At 50.7% G+C, this 20,474-nt stretch overlaps 1 protein-coding gene across 1 annotated transcript; it reads right to left on the bottom strand.

The window, feature by feature from the left end:
* Nucleotides 1–14,947: 14,947 nt before the first annotated feature.
* On the bottom strand, nt 14,948–20,270 carry Dlx4 (distal-less homeobox 4). The gene is made up of 3 exons (XM_070026872.1): nt 19,988–20,270; nt 16,454–16,650; nt 14,948–16,304 (listed from the first exon to the last, which is right to left on the bottom strand). The coding sequence occupies exons 1-3, from the start codon at nt 20,268–20,270 to the stop codon at nt 16,062–16,064; spliced, it is 723 nt and encodes a 240-aa protein (XP_069882973.1). The 3' UTR covers nt 14,948–16,061.
* Nucleotides 20,271–20,474: the final 204 nt, after the last annotated feature.

Raw genomic sequence — 20,474 nt, 5'->3', positions numbered from 1 at the left:
CTCCTCCTCGTTCTCCTTCCTTGCAGGTATTGGGGCTTAAAGTCAGAGCCTTGCACACATGCTCTCTTGTTTTTTCACTTAAGGCTGGTACTCTACTACTTGAATCACAGCTCCACTTCCACCTTTTTTGCTGGTTAATTGGAGATAAGAGTTTCACAGGTTTGTCTGCCTGGGCTAGCTTTGAACTGAGAACCTCGGATATTAGCCTCCCCACTGGCTAGGACTGTAAGTATGGGCACCAGTAGGTCTTGACTCTATCCACTGATTCCTAACAATTATTAGAGAAGAGCAGGGGCAATTAGGGAATCCCAGCCTGCCCTAAGGGTCACTGCTCTTTAAGTCTTAGAAGCTTGGCAAGTTAGTGGTAACCATTTTTTCAGATGAGCAAGATGAGTGTGCATTTAGCATGCACGATGCCCTGGATTCAATCCCCAACACCAAAAAAGAAAAAGAAAAAAAGAAAAGACAAAGAAAGAAAAGAAAGGAGGAAGGGAGAAAGGAAGAAAGGAAGAATGAAAGAAGGAAGGAAGGAGGGAGGGAGAGAGGGAAGGAAGGAAGGAAGAAAAAGAAAGGAAAGAAAGAAAGAAAGAAAGAAAGAAAGAAAGAAAGAAAGAAAGAAAGAAAGAAAGAAAGAAAAAGAAAGAAAGAAAGAAAGAAAGAAAGAAAGAAAGAAAGAAAGAAAGAGAAAGAAAGGGAGGAGAAGGAAGAAATGGAGGAAGGTAGGAAGGCTCTTAAAGAACTTTGGGGGGCTGGGAAGGTGGCTCAGTGGTAGAGCGCTTGCCTTGCATGCATGAGGCCCTGGGTTCGATTCCTCAGCACCATATAAGAAAAAAGAAAAAAGCTGGAAGTGGCACTGTGGCTCAAGTGGTAGAGCGCTAGCCTTGAGCTGAAGAGCTGAGGGACAGTGCCCAGGCCCAGAGTTTAGGCCCCACGACCAGACTCCCCCCCCCCAAAAAAAAAGAACTTTGGTCTAGCTGGGCGCTGGTGGCTCATACCTGTAATCCTAGCTATTTGGAAGGCTGAGATCTGAGAATTGCATGTTAAAGCCAGCATAGGCAGACAAAAAGCTAAGAGAGAGTAGAAGGCCCTGAGTTCAAGCCCCAGTACCCATCCCACTCCACCCTGAGGGAAAAAAAAAAAAGTTAAGTCTCTGCCAAGGTCATATACATATACATACATGGCAGTGCTGGGATTTGAACCCAGGTCTGCATGGAGAATGGGCTCTTTTTCTGGATGTTCTTCATGTGTTAACTAAGATGCCTTGGACAAAGTGTGGAAGAGCTGGTAGTACTGCAGCTCTGCCTACTGAGTGGCTAACTCTTCTCCTGGGAGGGGAATGGAAGGGGGAGGGATCAGCCTCCTTCCTCTGGGCAAGTCCTAAGAGAAGCTTAATGCTACAGTCAGGAATGTGCACGCAAGAGTCAGCTGAGCTGGATTTGAATCCTGCCTCCACCACTTTACTAGCTGTATGACCTTGGGCAAGTCACTTAACCTTTCTAAGCAGTTTCCTCCTCTTTAATGTAGGGGCAATGCTATCTGCCCAGTACGGTTAATCTGAATAAAATTCAATAACCCTAGTACAATGCTTAACAAGGTACTTAGCACTTGGTAAAAGATTAAGTTCCTTGATGTAGCTGCTGACAATCCAGCCACTCCACACTGCCAATTTGAACCCAGCCCCTGGCTGCCCTTGTCACATGCATTGATCCATCTCTGGGTGCACTGAAAAAAGAACAAGTCAGCCTGTATTTACTGAGCCCCTTCTGTATGCCAGGCACTGATGTCCAAAGCCCAGGGACAGCCTGTGCTAGGGTTAGAAGCAAGCCCAGCCAGGAGAGGCTCCCACTACACAGAGCTGACAGAGTCCAGGGAGGACCAGACAGACTCCAGAGGGAAGGACAGGAGCCAGTGGCTGGTGGGAAGGAAGCCCTGAATTGCTTCATGGGAAGGGGAACCTTTGAATTTTTTGAAAGAAGAGAGAAGCCGGGCAAGCAAAGTTGGGTTCTGAGAACCAAACTCTCTGGGGCCTGACCTGCAATGACTTTCACTCCGTGGGCCAGAGAAAAACCAGGCTGGAGAGACAGACTGAAAACAACTAGGCCAGGGCTAGGCTGAGGAGGAGTCCAGAGCGTCCCTGGATCGTCTTGGATGTTGGGTTTGCAGAAAGGCTGTGGTCAGGAAGTTCCAGACCCTCAGACAAGCCAATAGCCTCCCAGACACCTGAGCTTCAGGAAGGACAAAGAACACTCCCAGTCCTAGAAGGAGGCGGGGTGGAGGGGGAAGGGAGTAAGCAGCTGAAAAGCAGGGTCTCTAACTCTCTCCCTGAGGCTCATCCCAAGATAAGATAGTATCCCTGGCTAGAAGATCTTAGAGACCCCATCTCAGTCAGCCTCCATTCTTTAACCCTTTGGTACAGCTCAGCCTCATTTTACTCTCCAACTATGCACACGCGGGATTGTGTGAGTGACGTGTGGACAACAGCCAAGCAAAGACCCCTGCCCAGCCCCCAGCCCAGTTTTCAGGCTTTGATTGGCTAAGTCCATGGAGTTGCATCAACTGAGCCCAGAGGGGACTGGAGGGGAAGGGGAGAAGGCAGGGGGAGGAGCAAGTGGAACCTGCAGCCAGCACCCTGGTCTCTGTTTTTCTAACTTTAATTGCAGCGTTAATCACCTTAATAAGCTGTTTACCAACCACCCAGCAGCCTGAGACTGGGAGGCTTAGAAGCTGAAAAGTGCTTGGAGATGAGTTTCCTCTGCCCCAGGGAAGGGGGGGCGGGCAGGAGGATGGGATGGATGGGACTGTGGTAAGACTGGGGGCAAAGGGATAGATGGGAGTGGGGGACAGGCAGTCTGCTGGAGGAAGCTGGGGTTAGGATGTTTGGGAAGACATGGCAAGGTGGCCAGCATTCTCTCCCCAGAATTCTACCTTGGGTCCCCAACCCGTCTTTGTTCTTTGTCACTCAATGATGTTTATCTCCATGAAGTCAAGGAATCTTTCCAGACCTACCTTTGCTACTGCTCTACTGCTGCTCAGCCAGAGCACCATGTGGAGCTCTGGAAGGCTTCATCCTCACTCAGTTCATGGCTTTATACAGTGCTTTATTATTCTCTGATCCTGACCCCACCATGTGACTAATTCAGGCTGGAAGCAACGGATGCTCAGGAGCACCAGACACATGAATGAAGAAGTAATGGGAGTTCTTGAGACCCTCACGGTTCCTCTCTCAGCCTTGAATACAGGGAGGGTGTGAGACTATCACAGGAAACAACAGCATCTCCCTGCCTAGCTGTCGGGGTAGAGATTGAGACAGGGGGAAAGCCCAGGACCAGTGTCATTGTCATAAATAGCTGCAGTTGACTGTAACAGCACCCTCATTAGATCTTATGTCCGTGTGTGCACGCATGCGTGCATGTGCATACACATGTGCATACACACACATACACACACCAGGACTGAAGCTTAAACTCAGGGCCTTAGACTCTTACTTGCCTTTTCCACTCAAGGCTGGTGCTCTACTACCTGAACCACACTTTCACTTCTGGCTTTTTACTAGTTAGAGATAAGAGTCTCTCAGATTTGTCTGCCTGGCTGGCTTGAACCACCATCCTCAGATCTCAGCCTTCTCAGTAGCTTGGATTTACAGGTGTGAGCCACCAGCGCTCAGCAAGGACTGTATGTCTTTTCTAAAATCACACCGCAAATAAGAGGGGGGAGATCCATTGCCAGCACCAACACATCTAGACAGACCTCCTCAAGCGGGCATTCATACCCTTGCAGAGCCAAAAGTGTCCTCTGGAGAACAGGTAGGTTGAGCGGAGGGCATCCTGGAAGGAGGCAGACCTGGGGTAGGGGATACACAAGAGGTACGGCCTCCAGGCCCAAATTCCTGGGTTGTCTCCCTGGGCAAATCAGAGCAGGACTGGAAGTGTCTGCTGAGTAAGCAGCGCACAGAGACTCCACGCCCTGAAGGATTAGCTGCAGCGGGGGAGGGGGCATCCCCCCACCCAAGGCGGTTCACCTCGCACCTGGCAAACTCCAGCAGGGTGCCCTTCCCTGAGCACGGAGGGCGCCCAGCCACGTCATGCAATGCGTGTGGCACCGACCCACACCCACCCCCGGGGCCAGTGGGGCCTGCCTTGAGTTCAGGCATCAGTGATGTGTCCTTGGCCCAGGGAGGGGGACAGCTGGAGAATTCAGAAAGCTCCAGGGAACAGGAGTCAGACTGAGAAGAAGAAAAAAAATGTAGAAGAAATTGCTCCCAAGTGCAGCCAGATTCTCTCAAGATCTGTGAAACTCTAATCTTCAATTAACCACACACACACACACACACACACACACACACACACACACAGAGAGAGAGAGAGAGAGAGAGAGAGAGAGAGAGCCAGAAGTGGAGCTGTAGCTCAAGTGGTAGAACACTAGTCTTAGCAAATAAAAGCTTGAGGAAGTGCCCAGGCTCTGAGTTCAAGTCCCAGAACTGGCACACAAAAAAAGAGAGAGAGGAAGAAATGAGTGTACCAGGCCCTATACCATGCTTTCCTAGGCATTATACCATTTAGTCCTCACAAGGACCTGATGAGGTTAGTGCCATTATTAACTCATTTCACAAGTGAGATAAATAATTGAGACTGTGTAACCTCAGGTCAGTCACCTGCCATCTCTGAACCTTGACTTTCTCTCACATAAAATGGAGTTAATCATATCTCTCTTAGAGGGCTGCTGAAAAATTAAATAAGATAACACATAGAAAGAACTTAGCACAAAGCTTGGCACAAGGATGAGATCTTCAACAACCTATACTGTCAGATTTAGAGTAAATCAGCCCTGAAGACCTTGGGGTTTAGGGAGTTCTACATCCCATCCATGGGTGCGAAGTTAGCCCTTCCTCCTCTGTGGGGCTGGATCTCCTATAGGATTCTTTCCTGGACTAGGAAATTGTCTTTATGGTTTAATATGTGTTTGTTGTGAGCTGGGTGCAGGTGATTCATGCTTGTAATCCTAGCTACTTAGGAGACTGAGATCTGAGCATCATGGTTTAGCAGACAACTCTGAGAGACTCTTATCTTTAATTAACCAACAAAAAGCCAAAAGTGGAGGCATAGTACAAGTGGTAGAGCACCAACTTTGAGAAAAGAAAAGCCAAGGGAAAGCTTGAGGTCCTGAGTTCAAGACCCAGTATTAGTGCATGCATGCACATGCACACTACACACACACACACACACACACACACACACACACACACACACACACACACACACACACACACACACACACAGTCCATTATGCTTCCAATATAATGGAGGATGACCATCCAGGAAAGCTATGTGCTTAGCACCAACCAGCAGAAGGGATGAGGCAGGAATTAACTGTGGACTGCCACAATCAGTTCCTAATTGGCTGAAGAGGAGTTGTCCCTATCTGTATGCCCATAGTAGTTTGTTGTTCTTCATTTCCATTATAAGAGGGAGGATGTTTTTCTTTTATTTATTACTATAATAGCAAATAGTTATTGCCATCTTACATTTATCTTTTATCCAGCCAGTATATCAAAATACGCTAAGGGCTTTGTTTTTGTTTTTGTTTTTTGTCCTGGGGCTTGAACTCAGGGCTTGAATGCTGTCCCTGACTTCTTTTTGCTCAAGGCTAGTGCTCTACCATTTTGAGGCCACAGCTCCACTTCTGGTTTTCTGGTGGCTAATTGAAGATAAAAAGTCTCCTGCCTGGGCTGGCTTTGAACGGCAATTCTCAGATCTCAGCCTTCTGAGTATCTAGGGTTAAAGCCACCAGTGCCAGGCTTTGTTTTTTTCTTTGTTTGTTTGTTTGGTTTTTATTTTTGTTTGTTTTTAATCTTTAAAATATCAAGTTTTCTAGGTATCTAATCAAATATCAGTAAAAAGAAATAAATTTCTTTTTTTTTTTCTCCACAGTTGGAGGGATTCTTGGGTTCCAGGAGGAGAAATGAAGGAAGGACACAGGAGCCTTGTCAACTGCATTAGCTGTGGCTTCACCTCCGCAGGTGTCCTCTCATCTGGGACACCCAGGGGTTTTCCTGGGTTCACAGACCTGCCTCCCCTCCTCACAAAGCAACTTCTGGGGCTAGGTGCTCCATGAGACTCTTATCTCCAATAAACCACCAGACAACTGTAAGTGGCACTGTGGCTCAAGTGTAGAGTGCCCACCTGGAGCTGAAGAGCTCAGGGAGAGCACCCAGGCCTAGAGTTCACTGACCAAAAACAAACAAACAAACAAACAAAAAACCACAAAACAGCTTGGTGGGAACAGGACTCCTGGACACAGCAGAATGACAAAGGAGCAGGGGGATTTGGGTAAGATCTCTTGTGAGTAAAGAAAGTTTTCTTTTCTTTTTGGTGCCAGTTCTGGAGCTTGAACTCAGTCCTGAGCTTTTTCGCTCAAGGGCTAGCTCTCTACCAGTTGAGCCACAGCTTTGCTTCCAGTTTTCTGGTGGTTAATTGGAGATAAGATTCTCACAGACTTTCCTGTTCGGGCTGGCTTCAAACCACAATCCTTAGATCTCAGCTTCCTGAGTAGTTAGGATTACAGGCACCCAGCTCAGAGAAAGTTTTCTTGTTTGGTAACCGCTGGATGATAGTGTTTTTGTGTTTTAATTCGTTTAGTCCTCATGACAACTTCTTTTTTTGGGGGGTGGGGGTTGCTGAGCTTCAAGCCCAGGACCTTATTCATGCTAGGCAAGCACTGTCATTGAGCTACAGCTAGCCTTGGTCATCACCACAACTTTATAAACTATATGCTATCATCCTCAGTTTCTAGATGGAGGAACAGATTTTAAAAACTTAACCAAAAATCATGGAGTTGGACTTGAATTTGGGAATCTAGCTCTTTTTCTAATTTTGTGTTTCTAGGGTGGGAGCTAACTATACTCTGCTGGTAAGCTGGTAAGCTGATAGGGGAGAGGGGAAGTTTGGTGAATAACAGGAGACATTCTGGAACAATCTGGCATGGCCAGGGTGAAGGCGTGTGCCCCTGTGTCTCTTGGCACCCTTACCTGTTTTTGTTTTTGTTTTTGTCCGTTGTGGGGCCTGAACTCTGGGCCTGGGTGCTGTCCCTCAGCTCTTCAGCTCAAGGCTAGCGCTCAACCTCTTGAGCCACAGGGTCATTTCTGGCTTTTTCTGCTTATGAGGTGCTGAGGAATCGAAGCCAGGGCCTCATGCATTCAAGGCAAGCATTCCACTGCTGAGCCACCTTCCCAGCCAGGGTGATCTTTGAAGTATGATTTTTGGTTATTGTCCCTACAGAATAGTTGAGGAAATAAAAACCCAGAGAGATCTGGGCACTGGTGATAGAGTACTAGCTACCTATAAAGTACTAGCTATCCAGGAGGCTGAGATCTAAGGATCTCAGTTCAAAGCCAGCCAAGGCAGACAAATCAGAGAGACTCTTATTTCTAATTAACTAACAAAAAGCCAGAAGTGGAAATATAGCTCAAATGATAGAGCTCCAGCCTGGAATGAAAAAGCTAAGGAACAGTGCCCTGGCCCTGAGTTCCAGCCCCCAGTATGGGAGTACATGCACATGTGTGCACGTGCACACATACACACTTAAGACCCAGAGAGGTAAAGTGACTTGTTCAGGGATTTGGCTGAGAGTACAAACCCATGAAAACCATACATTCTCTCTGAAAGAGGGGACAAACTTGATTTTTCAAGGGGGCAGGTAGGTTATTTCTCATTTCACACTTCTCAGATGGGGTTGGCCAAAGGGCTGGGAATTGGGAGGGCCCCAATGCCAGAGATGAGTCTCATGACAGATTTCTGAGTTTGGGAGGGAGGCAAAGACCTGGGGTCATGGGAGTGGGAAAAGGAGTGGAAAAGGCCTTCATTGGTGGAACCAGCTGATCCCCCTGGGCTCAGGGAATGTGACAGGAGCTGGGCAGAGGCATGTCAGGAGCCTCGTGCAGTCTAGCTTCCCCCAGGATCTGTTGAAGCAAAGAATTCCCGGGCGCTCCAGGGCTAGGAGGAGGAGTGTGGCAGGCCCCAGCTTGCAGAGACAAAGAAAGCAGTGCTGGAGTCCAGCAAGAGGGGTGGGCTAATGGTTCTACAAACCTGGGGCCAGAGGAGAGCCATGAGCAGAGACCACACACCCTCATTCACTCCCTCTCCTCTGCCCACTTCCATGAGCTGGGCCCCTCCCTCAATAAAGAGAATGGGGGCAACAGGATTGAGGAAAGGGGAAAAGAAAGAAGCCAAGGAGCCCAGGGGCAACCAGTCTGAGGAGGGAGGCCAATGCCCTGCTTTCTGGCAAGCTCATCTGAGGGAAGAGGGCAAGTTCTCACCGATCAGGCTAACGTGCAAAACAGGACGGAGAAGGTGATCAGGGTGGGCTTTTGGGTAGAGGGGATTCCCAGGGAGTTTCAACCTCATTATTTAGCCTGTATCTTGTTTACTAGTTTGAAGTGGGAACAGAGCTAGGGAGGGAGGAGGGGGCATAGGCAGAGCAGAATCTCCCAATGATGGTGAAGGTTCATCCTGGGATTTCATGTCCAATTCAACTGTAGACTGACGGAATGGCTCAGATGGGGCTGAGTAACACATGCCACATGGATTCACAGAGTGCTGACTTCCCCTGGAAATGATGTCATCACTTTATTTGGGGGCCAGGGAGGCTGAGGCCTGGCACTCACCGAGAGGTACTGAATCAAAAAGCTTGGTGTTTGGAGGAACATGGGACCCACGCCTTTCCTCTTCCTGGGCTGACCAGACATGTCCCCCAAGATGCCAGTCAACCAACAGTGGGGTTGCAAAGAGTTTGCAAAATAAATCCAATCTAATGGAGGAGGTGGAGTCCCGATCTTTGAGGAACCTTCAGTCTGATGGGAGAGGCTGAAGTGGAGGTGGTGGCAGACCCAAGCTACTGCTTTCTCTGCCCCAGGACTTAGCAAGAAAAATCATACCAGGCCTCCTCCTCCCTCCCTCCCCGGGGGGCTGGAGTCAGTGTGTCAGAACCGGGGAACCAAGATTTCAGAGGAGACGTATGAAGGAAAGCCCCCTTAGCTAACCTTTGGGTTCCATGGCAGAACTGGACTCTCTGGCCATGTCTGAGAGCCATGGACTGTGTACCAGGAAGAAATGGGGACAAGATAGGAGCTCTGCTTTCTAGAGCACAAGAAAAGAAACAGGCAAGGCTTCAGGAAACAAAGAAAATAAAGTCATCCTAAAATTACCGGTTTCTGTAGCTGTTCAGCCTCCCTCCCTACATGCTCACCAGAGAAATGTTCTCAGAAAATATGAGCTAGGAAAGGGGGAGGGCAAGAGAAAGGGGTGGGAGAAGAGGAAGAAAGAGACTTGCTCCCCCTTACACACACACACACACACACACACACACACACACACACACGTATCTCTACACAAACAGGGATGCTAGTCTGCAGATTCCTGTAGATGCCTTGTTTCTGCTTATGTTGAAACCCTGGGTACCTCCTTCCTGGGTCATTGCTCTGTACTGAGCTTCTTTCTGCAAGCAAGGAAGCTGTGGGTAGATTTTTTGGTGTATGTATGTGAACCATTGTGGGAATATTTCATGTACACATGCAAATATTTGTCTCGGTCCGCAGCTCTGCCCACCCTGCATGTCCTGTATGTGTCCACCTGCCTAGTGTGCATATTCTGTGAAAAGGTATCCTGGTTCTTTTGTTTTTGGTTGTAGGGATATGGGTATGGGCACTGTCCCTCAGATCTTCAGCTCAAGGCTAGTGCTCTACTACTTGAGCCACAGGACCACTCCGGGCTTTCTGTTTATGTAGTGCTACGGAATCAAACTCAGGGCCTCATGCATGCGAGGCAAGCACTCTACCACTGAGCTACCTTCCCAGCCCCGGTATCTTGGTTCTGAGGTCTTTTTCTGGTACTAGGACTTGAACCCAGAACCTTAAGCGCTCATTGGACTTTCTTACCCGTGACTGGTGATCTACTGCTTTGAGCCATTAGCTCAGCTTTTTTTTTTTTTTTTTTCCTTGTCTATTGGAGATAGAGTCTCATAGATTTTTTTCTTTTCTTTTTCTTTCTTTCCTTTTCCTGAACTTTTCCTTTTCTTTTCCTTCCTGAATTCTGGGCCTGGACACTATCCCTGAGCTCCTTTTTCTCAAGGCTATCATTCTACCACTTGAGTCCCAGTGCCACTTCCAGCTTTTTCTGTGATTAATTGGAGGTAAGATTCTCATGGACTTTCTTGGCCCAATCTCAGCCTCCTGAGCAACTAGGATTATAGGCATGAGCCACCAGCACCTGGCTATAGATTTCTTTTCTACCTAGAATGGCTTCAAATTATGATTCTTGTATCTCAGTCTCCAAGACAGGATAGCTCAGAGTATAGGTATGAGCTACCAGCACCGGCCCTAGGGTCTTCTATTTGGGAATGGTGGGTCTTTTTTTTCCTGCTTTTTGTTGGATCTGAGATGGATAGGGAAGGAAGGGAAAGGAAAGGAAGGGAAAGAAAGGGAAGGGAAGGGAAGGAGAGGGGAGGGGAGGGGAAGGGAGGGGAGGGGAGGGGAGGGGAGGGAAGGGAAGGGAAGGGAAGGGAAGGGAAAGTGGAGGCCCAGCCCATAAGGCTGTTCTTTCCCCTCTGGGCTTGTTCACTGTGGAGAGACAGCAGTCACCAAGAAAATTTCTCTCCTGTTCATCACATCCTGCATACTAGCTGCTTTGAGAAGCGGGTCGCCTGGGGTGGAGTAGAGAGAGAACAGAGGTAAAGGAACCCCTTCTCAGAGAAGTGAGGAGGGAGATGGAGGGGAAGAGGGTGTGAAAGAAATACTTGGGGATGGATGACATTTTCTTTTCCACCATGATTGTTATGAGCAGGGGCTTCCAGGGCAAGGGCTTTGTGGGGGCAGGGCTGACTGACTTTGTGGAGTCCTGAAGCCCATCTCAGCCTCTGCCTCCTAGCTAGCCTTACCTCTAGGTCCTTCTGGGTTCCATCTACTTCCTTCTTCCACCTCTTCCTAGGCCACAGGTGAGGTGGGGGCTGGGAACACCTGTAGGATGCTTAGGGGGAAGGAAGACACTTCAGTGGCCCTGAGGACAGAAAGCTGAGAGGAGATTTGCCAACCACTACAATGGAAGGGATTGAGATTAGAGTCAGGTAGAACCAGAAACCTCCGGAGCCTGGAAGGGTTGATGATTGGAGAGGAAAGAATGAAAGGGAGGAAAAAATGAGTATCTTAGCCGAAACTTGGAAGCAGGAAGTCACTTGTCCACCTTCTCTGGCTTTTCTCCTCTCTTCTCATATCCCTTATAAATTCTAGGGAAGTCCTTGATCTCCAAGGCCCCCATCTCCACAGGCCTTAGCTACTTGGATAACATTACATTGACTCTGGATCCAATCCCAGAGGCAAGTCCAGGCATCGGAACTCCAATGAGGCTGGAGCTGAGTAACCAGCTGCTACAACTATGCAGACTTTTTGTCAGGGAGCAAGGAGTGCCCCACCCCCACCTCACACAGGGGATTGGGGTGGAGGAGGAGCAGACCCCATCACTCCAAGTCTTCCATCCCCCTCCCACCACCACTACCCTCTCCTCCTTCCCACCTGCAAGTAATTTGGCCAATGGGAGGGCAGCTAAGATTGCAGTGTGGAATCCTTCTAGATCTGTGTGCATTTGCTGAGGAGGGGTCTACCCCCCCCATACCCCCTAGACCCCATGTAACCTTTTCGTCTTCACAGAAGCAAATTACTCGTAATTATCTCACATTGAAAGCCTTCAGGAGCTGCTTCCAAAATTGCTTTAATTGAATTAATTGAATCTCATTTTGTCGGAGGACAGAATGAGGGGCATACCTTAAAATAGTATGGGGGGTGGGAAGGGAGGGAAAGTGAGTGACCTAGGGGGAGGGAAACCCCAAGGCAGCTTTCCCAGCACTGGAGACCACATTGGTGTTCCCTTGTGCCCAGACCATTCCCGGACACGCCTTCCACTTTCCAGTCTCAGCAGATTTCAGATCCACACCCCGCTGCCTGGCCTTTTGCATTTGGGACCTTGTATGGGTCCTGCTCTCAGATGGTGCTGGGCAGTTCCCTTCCCCTCCCACTCGCAGGAGGCTGGTCTGCTGGAGACCAGGGGGGTGAATGGGTTGCTGTTAGGCCTCCCCTCCCTGATAATCATAACAGCAGCTATAAATGCCATTTATTACGTGTTTACTGTGTTCCAGGCACTGGGTCAAGCATGCTACAAAAACTATCTCATCTCATCATCACAACCACACCAAGAAGCAAGTCCTGTTAGCATGCCTTTCCTAGCAAGCCGGGATGGGATGGGGGGTGGGGGGGGAGGAGAATAAAAGCCTCAGAATGAAGTTAAGAAATGAGCTTAGCCTGGTACAGGGTGGCTCCTGACTGTAATCCAAGCTATTCAGAAGGCTGAGATCTGAGGACCATGGTTAAAATCAGCCCAGGCAGGAAATTCCCAGAGACTCTCATCTCTAGTTAACTATCAAGAAGCTGGAAGTGGAGCTGTGGCTCAAGTGGCGGAGTATCAGCCTTGAGTGGGAAAAAACTAAAGGACAGTACCCAAGCCCTGAGTTCAAGCCCCAGTACTGGTATGCATGTGCACATGTGCACACAGGAAATTTGCCAAAAGTCACATAGCTAATGAGTGATAGAGCTTGTACTCTTTGGGGGCTAAAGTATCCACTAAGTCTGATTCTCCTTCTCCAATGTTCCCATTGGGGCTTGCTAATGAGAAGAAGCCTTGGAGCTCCCCTCTCTAGCCCTGATGGTTTGAGAGAAATGGGAGGGGGTAACTTCTAAGGGAGTATACCTCCTCAGAGGCCAGGGAAACGGAACTAGCTCCCAAGTGGAGAAAGGAATTCCTACTTCCCCTGGAAGAAGGATGAGGGTGAGGACAGGGGCTGCTGTGGGCTCAGCTCAGCTAGTCCCTGGCTGGAAGAGCAATTACATTTCTTCTGCTACTTAACTTTACAACCCAGGCTGTTGTTTTAACGATGGGACGCGTGTTGGGCTGTCCAATTAATCTGCCTTTGGAGGCTTTCCGAGATGAGGCGGTAGATCTTATCTGGGCGCTGTGGAAAGAAGAGTGTGCAGCCTGTCTGGGAGGGAACAGCTGCCCCAAGGGCCTGTGGCCTCAGAGGAGACCCAGAGAAGGGATCTCAGGCCAGGCTACCCCCAAAAGCAATGGGACCAGGACCTGGGGTGAGGGGGCAGGGGACAAGGAAAGGCACTGGAAGGGAGCATGAGAAAGGGGCCATTCCTCTGAGCACTCCGACTTCTCATAGTTCTGGGTCTTGGCTTTGGCCCGCTCTGTGTCATTTTTCCATCCCTGAGAGAATCCTTGGTGTGTGTCTTCGGTCACTGGAGTGGCCCTTGACCCAGAAGGGGGACAAGGAAAGATTGTTTACAGGTACCCTAAGGTGGGGTAGTGCTTCCACTGAATGTGACACCTCTCCTGTCCTACATTTGAATCCAAGTGGAGCTTTTTTCTCTCTGGCACTGAGTTGAATGGGCTTTTCAGCCTGGGGCAGGTTGCCCCCACTTCACAGTGCTTGAGAACAGGTTTAGGCAAGGAAGGAAGCTCTCCTAGGAAGCCTTTTGCCTAGAATTGGAGGCCCCTCCCTAGCCCCTGGGGATACTGTTGGGTTGGATTCCCTGGATGATTCTCCCGTGTCCTCTGCCCTCCTCCCACAGCCCTCCTCACCCCATGCTGCTTGTGTGTGTGTGCACACACACACGCGCGCGGTGGGGTGCAGTGGCCATGAATCACCACTGGGGCCTGCTGCTCCCAGCACTGCCCAGCCCTCTCACCCAGCACTGACCTCATCAGCACCACCCGACTGGACTAGAAGCCCTGGACAGTGCCCACAATGCCACCTATCTTACCCTTTGTCTGTCTCTTGCCACACAGCCTCTGGTCATTTGTCTGGCTCCCTCTTAGCCTGAAGCAGCTGCCTCAGTCTCCATGCTATCCCCAGGATCTAACACACCGCAGGGCCGTTTAGCTAGCTGTGTGTTAGAGAATTCTACTTCTGGATGGAGTTTTCCTTCTTCTTGTTCCTGGTGGTGGGCTGAGGCCATTCCACTTGGAAGCAGAAAATTTGTCTTAAAAGACTGGTCAAGGCCAGGCACTGAAGCTCATGCCTGTAATCCTAGCTACCCAGGAGGCTGAGATCTGAGGATCACAGTTCAAAGCCAGCCCTGGCAGGAAAGTCCATGAGACTTATCACCAAATAACCACCAGAAAACCGCAAGTGGCACTGTGGTTCAAAGGGGTAGAACACTAGTCTTGAGAAAAAGAGCTCAGGGACAGCAACCAGGCTCTGAGTTCAAGTCCCATGGCTGACAAAAAAAAATAGATTTTTAGGGCTGGGAAGGTGGCTCAGTGGTAGAGCGCTTGCCTTGTATGCATGAGGCCCTGGGTTTGATTCCTCAGCACCACATAAGCAAAAAGAAAAAAGCCGGAAGTGGCACTGTGGCTCAAGTGGTAGAGTGCTAGCCTTGAGCTGAAGAGCTGAGGGACAGCACCCAGGCTCAGAGTTCAGGCCCCATGACCAGACCCCCCCCCCCAAAAAAAAAGATTTTTATTTTAAAGGACTGGTATGGCTCAATAGGTGTCTTCTCTCCAGGTGGGCAGGGATTCTGCTTGGGGCTACAGATTGATTGTGGGGTGTGTGAGGTGCTGAGTTTTCCTACAACTGAGCCAGGGGAGAATCTGCTGGCAAAGACCAACCACTCTGACCTTGGTCATTCCCAGCATGGGCATGCTCTCATTTCATAGCAGAGCATATGAAACTACAGGCATGAATACACATTCTACAACTAGAACCCTACAGCTAGGAAGTGGCAGAGGCACAGTTAGAATCTAGGTCCTCTGACTCCTAGATCAGATGCAACTGAGAGACGAGCAGCCAGTCCAGACCTTTGTGCAGTCAGGAGACAGAAACTTTTCACAGACAGGACCCAGGGTTTTGCATAAACTTTAATCTCCCGAATCTCAAGGTGTGCAGGATGGTAAGCACTTGAAAGGGGGTTAGTCAGACTAAGAATGAACTTGAATGGTTCCTCTGGACAGAGAATACTGTGACTAGCTGAAGTGTCAGGCCACCCAACCTATTTGGGGTAGGCACTCATCCAGAGAGTCTGTGTCTTTATTTCCCTCAAAGTGTGAGCTTACTAGATCCCCAGGGTCTGGGGCTTGTGCATAAGGGGTTGAGAATAGGAGGGAACAAACTCCTAATAAATACCTGTTGAATTATATGGACAATCGTGTCCATTATCTACTCAAAATGGGTAAACATGAGGAGAAGAAAACTTTTTTTTTTTAGAAGGGAAGCATAAAGCTGGGCATTGTGGTAACATGCGTGTAATACCAGCACTGAGAAGGTAGACTGGTGGATCATGAGTTCAAGGCCAGCCTGAGCTCCACAGCAAGAAACCATCTTAAAATTCTTTTTTTGGCCCACAGGCCAATGAGCTCCACATTCGCAGGTTTAGTTTGCTTTGTGCTGGGACCTCCTGCATGCTAAGCACTTGTATACACTGACTACACACTACACCCTTAATTACAGAAGTAATGGGCTCACCACCAAGGGAAAAAATATATATGGCTGGCTAGAACCTGATGGAGGCCCACTGTGAAGACCACAGGTGTCTATTTCTGCTTTCTCTCACAAATGAGCACACTAGGATCCAGTGTGCATGCTGAGAAAATGAAAAATATACTCAAATGTTTTCTACTGGTTTTGACCCCAACCTGTGGAAGGGCTTCAGGGGGGAAGGGAAGCCTATGTATGGGTCCTTGGGGAGTCAAAACTGGAACCAAAGACCTCTCTCCAGAGCCTTTGTCCAGTGGAGAGAATGCATTCAGTCCATGGTAGTGGTGGTGCAGTGGTGAAGGCTGAACTCCTTCATTTAGCTGTCTGAGTCAGGGGAAAAGGACTCTGCCATCCCTTTTCCTCCTCTAGCTCTTCATCCCGAAAAAACTCATCTGGAACTGGTTTCCTCTCATCCCAGAAGGGGTGCAGGTGTGCTGGGTTCCTGGGCCTGGCAGGAGGGCTAGGGCCTGGCTAGCCCTTCCTTAGACTCACATCATCTGAGGTGGAGCCAGCACATCTGGGGAGAGATGTTGATACCAGGCTCCAAAGCTGTTGCCATAGCCACTGACAGGCAGGGTGCCTGTCTTGGGGAGATCCCAGAAAGACGGAAGGGGTGGGGAACATGGAGACAGGGAGGGAGGTCTCCCAGGCAAGTCCCCTTCTTGCCCCCCAGAGTTCTGCTTCAGAAGCTTCTTATATTTAGAGCGTTTGTTCTGGAACCAGATCTTTACCTGGGGGTGGGGCGGGAAGGGGACAGAAGGCAAGATTAGGAGCATGTCTGGAAGAGTTGTTGAGGAAGGGCAAGAGCTGCTCAGAGCAGCTCTTCTTCAAGAGAAGAACAGAGGGCCAGAACCTCTGCGGAAGGACGAGCTGGCCTCACCTGGGTCTGGGTGAGGCCGAGCTGCGCTGCCAGCTGGGCCCTCTCAGGCAGTGCCAGGTACTGTGTGTGCTGGAAACGCTGGTTGAGATGCTGCAGCTGAAGGCTTGAGTAGATGGTCCTTGGTTTACGCTGCTTCTTGATGAAGGGCTGTGGGAGCTGTTCTAAAGGCTCCAGGGACAGCGGATCCTTCTCAGATTCTGGGAGGCAGCACAAGAGGGGAAAGACTGGAAAGGTCAGACATAGACTCATGCGCACCTCTCCTGCAAAAGACTAGCAACAAATACACCACCATGAGCCTCCATCTCCCGCCCCTGCCCCCTTTCTGCTTTTTCAGTCTTCAAGCATCCAAGGTGCTAAGTGATACAAGATCTACTTCTTGCCTTCCAGGAGCTCACACTCATGGGTTCTGAATGCCCAAAGGGGCAGGGGCCAGAGCTAGGGTACCACCCAGGCGCCTGCTGCAGGAGGGAGGTCGGAGTTCACCCGCTCCCGGGCAGGGCGGGTTAAAGGTTTGGTGGAGGACTGGGACGACGAGAAAGGGCATTCCAGGATCAGGGAACTCGAAAGTTATGTTGGGGGTGAGGGGGAGGCTGGAGGCGGACAGAGATAGTGTCTGCGTGGCACCCTCCGGCTGCGGAAAGAGGAAGAGCTCTAAAGGTCTGGCTGATCCGGCCTTCAGTGCCAGCACCGGAGAATGGGGAAGGGCCTTGGTGCTCGCTTGCTTCCCTTACAATAACCGACCCCCCCTCTCCTGAGGCGCACCCCCATAGGAAAAGTGACCATCTCTCCATATTTTATAGGGGCCTCAGAAGCCAGGTTAAGGGGAAGGCAGCCCTATTTTCCAATGGGCCACACGAACCGAGGGAATTCTCTCATGGCCGGGAAGGTGACCGGCATCCCAGAGCGCCGCCTGGGGCCACGAAGGTCACCGGGGCTTCACCAGGCACCGCCCAGGGAGATCGCCCCCACCTTCGGTCCCCCTCATTCTACAGTAATTCCAGCCGCCCTGCAGCTGGACCCTAAATGTTGGTGCAAGGGTGGGGGTGGGGGTTCTACTTTTTCCCCCCAGCGGGTAGTCCCAACTCTCCACTCAGCGAGGACACGAGAGAGGGCCCCGGGCCATGGGAACAGGAAGGTGAACTGAGCGGACCAAATGCCCTTAAGGCTTAGGGCGACATTCAGCATTTGCGCAGATCTATCCTGGGGACCTCAGCCGAGAAAGCGTGCGTCCCCAGGGCGCCCGCACGGCTTCTGTCCACCCTGGCCCGGTTCCCCCCATTCCTGGCTGGCCTCACCCCCCCCCCCCGTCCCCCACAAGTCAGGGTCTCTGCCCTTGGCTGGCCGGCCAGCCGCTGTCTCCAGTCGCCTTTGCCTCCCCCGCAGCCCTCACCAGCGGCCTCGGGCACTACTCGGGCTTCTCAGACACACACACACACACACACACACACACACACACACACACACACACACACACACACACACACACACACACACACACACACACACACACACACACACACACACACACACCATCGACCCCTGCCTCAGCCAATGCCCAGAAAAACCATTGGGCTTCCGCTCCCGCCGTGTCTGTCCAGCCTCCCCTGCTCTCAGCCCGGGGGCTGGCAACCCAGCGACCACTCTGGCTGCGTGGACAGCACTATTATTCAGGCGGGAACGCAGAGAACGCAAACACAGCCTCTGATGATGAACTCCTAGAGCTCTCTGCACCCCAACTCTCAGAGCTGGACACCCCCTCCCCCTCCTACACACACCAGTTCCTTCCAGGACAGCTGCCATTTCCACAAGTCACAACTGGATTTGCCCTGGTCTGGATAATGGAGCCCTAGGGTCTCCCTGGAGGCACAGGTTTTTGTTATTGTTGTTGTTTTGTTTTGTTTCCTAACCAAACCAGTGAGGAATGGGAAAATGGGCTGACAGTGGAGATAAAAGGAGGACCCTATCTCAATCATTCACACCCCAGTGGTTTACTATGGAGTGGTCCGAACACTCACTCGGTTCCAACAGAGAAAAGCTACAAGCTAGTTTAAAGACATTTGCCTGGTGAGCGGGTGTGTAGCTTTTCGTTGGATCCGGGTAAAGTCTAAAGGAATGGGACTCTGCACTCCACCGCTTCAGAAGGAGAAAGGGAAGGCAAAGGAGTGTGGGAGACAAGAAAGACAACACTTAGCACAGTGGGCAGTTTTCCCTAGGGTAGGGTCAGGCTATTGCCCCCCCTCCCCAGAGTGTATGCACCCGCCACATGCCATTTTAACATATCTTTAAGGAAACAGTCTGGGGGATTCATTTGTAAAAGCTAGATCTGTAGGACCTCCCCTCTCAACAGTTCCTCCTCCAGCGGACCAGCAGCTTGAGATAGGTACCCTCAAGTCTGTCAGAGGAGGCAGCTAACTTAGCAGGGTTCGGAGAAGTTCCTTAAAATTCTATTTCCTGACTCCACACAGTGAAAGTGGCTGGGGCCTGGAAACCTGGCAGTGTCTTTGATCCATAAGAACCCTTTCTTCTTGCCTCAGTTTGCTCATGAGTAAATCTAGGAAGTTGAGCTCTCAAGTGCTAAGATCACTTCAGATTCTGATAGTTCTTGAGAGAAGGGAGCTGTCTTGGTCTTGGGTTGACTGAAGTAAAGTCAGTTGTTAGATGTGCAACCTAGGAGGAGACTGTACCAAAGACAATGGCAGGGACCTGGAGTTCATTCTGTGTCTACATAGAGGGCACTAATACTACATGGGCCAATATGTCAGCTCATCTGTGCAAATTATGACCGGGGAAGACCTGTTAGTTCCTTGGTTTCATTGAAGCTTTCCAGTCAGCACTTTCTCAGGAGCCCAAAGTTGATCCAGAGAGCAGGAACTGGGGCCTAAGCTACCCTAACATCAAGGGTGGAGATGGCAGGGATGGCTGCCATCCTGTTGACTGCCTAGTCAACTTGTGGCTCAGTTCTTTGAACAATGGGTGGTGGGGTACTAAAACCAGACTTCGCTAAACTAGCTTCCAGTCAAGGTCAGACACAATCTGGGGAAAGGGGGTGGGGCCCAAGGAGAGAGAGGAAAGCTCCCGCCTAAAGGTCTATAGCTCTCCAGCTGGGAACAGATTTGTGTTTAGCAGGGTTTGGCGGCAGTACTACTTTCCTCAACGAGAAAGGCCACAGGGGAGGGGAGTACAGGTTGGGGAGAATCCTCAGGAAGGGGCTAGGCCCCCACCCCTACATCTGGATTGAAGCAGTTACCCTTAGGTTCTAGGGGGTGGGGAAGGGAGCCCTCTCGCCTGACTTCACACAATGGCAAATCAAAACCTAGTAGGTTTTGAGACCAGGATCCGTTCGCTCAGCAGCTCCCCCCTCACTCCCCCCCCCAAACACACATCAGGATGTCTCCCGCCCCATCCCTTTGCATTCCCCTCCCCCACATCCCAAGGTTTGAATCCCGTTAGCTGCTTGCAACCAGGCGAGGGCGAAGTTTAGGGGCACAGGAGCCGGACCCCAGAAGTGTGGAGAGCTGCCGCCGCCAGACTTACCAGCCTCAGGTTCCTGCGGATGTTCAGCGGGACCACGGAAGGGCTGGTTTGGCGCCCCAGGTTGCTGGCAGGACAGGTAAGAATCTCCTGAGGTCGTCGGTGCTGTGTAGGAGTAGGACAGAAGGTGGCCATATGGCCGGGAGTAGGGCAGATCAGGGAGGGCTGCGGTTGTGGGGGACAGGCCAAGTGGGTAGGCAGCCACTACCGACGGGACGGGGGCGAAGTCCGGGAAGTCAACTTTGGAGGCGTCCTGGCCAGGGAGGGGGCAGGGCAAAGAGGTCATTGTGGCCGAGGCTGGGGCCGAAGGGCTTAGGTCATGACCCAGCACTCTGTCCGTCTGCCAACTCTCTTCCCCAGCCTCTAGTGCTGGGGTGGCCGAGCCCCCGCAGCCAGCTGCGCCGCACTTAAGATCCCACGAAAAGGGTCTCTGCGCCTCTTCCAGAGGAGAGCACGCACCCGAGAACGGGGTTCCGGGGGGTGCCCCCAT

This window comes from Dipodomys merriami, unplaced genomic scaffold, assembly GCF_024711535.1.
Source record: "Dipodomys merriami isolate MVZ:Mamm:240054 unplaced genomic scaffold, mDipMer1.0.p SCAF_19, whole genome shotgun sequence".
In the NCBI taxonomy this organism is placed as follows: Eukaryota; Metazoa; Chordata; class Mammalia; order Rodentia; family Heteromyidae; genus Dipodomys; species Dipodomys merriami.
Note: the sequence above shows the minus strand (reverse complement) of the source record. Positions and strands in the feature narration are given on the sequence as shown.

Bases quoted from the DNA above. Each gene is read 5' to 3' on its own strand.
- Dlx4 (XM_070026872.1), bottom strand. From the start codon at position 20,270: ATGACCTCTTTGCCCTGCCCCCTCCCTGGCCAGGACGCCTCCAAAGTT. The intron at 16,651-19,987 runs GTAAGTCTGGCG...GCTGCCTCCCAG, and splicing joins TCCGCAGGAACCTGAGGCTG to AATCTGAGAAGGATCCGCTG. The intron at 16,305-16,453 runs GTGAGGCCAGCT...CCCCACCCCCAG, and splicing joins TCGGCCTCACCCAGACCCAG to GTAAAGATCTGGTTCCAGAA.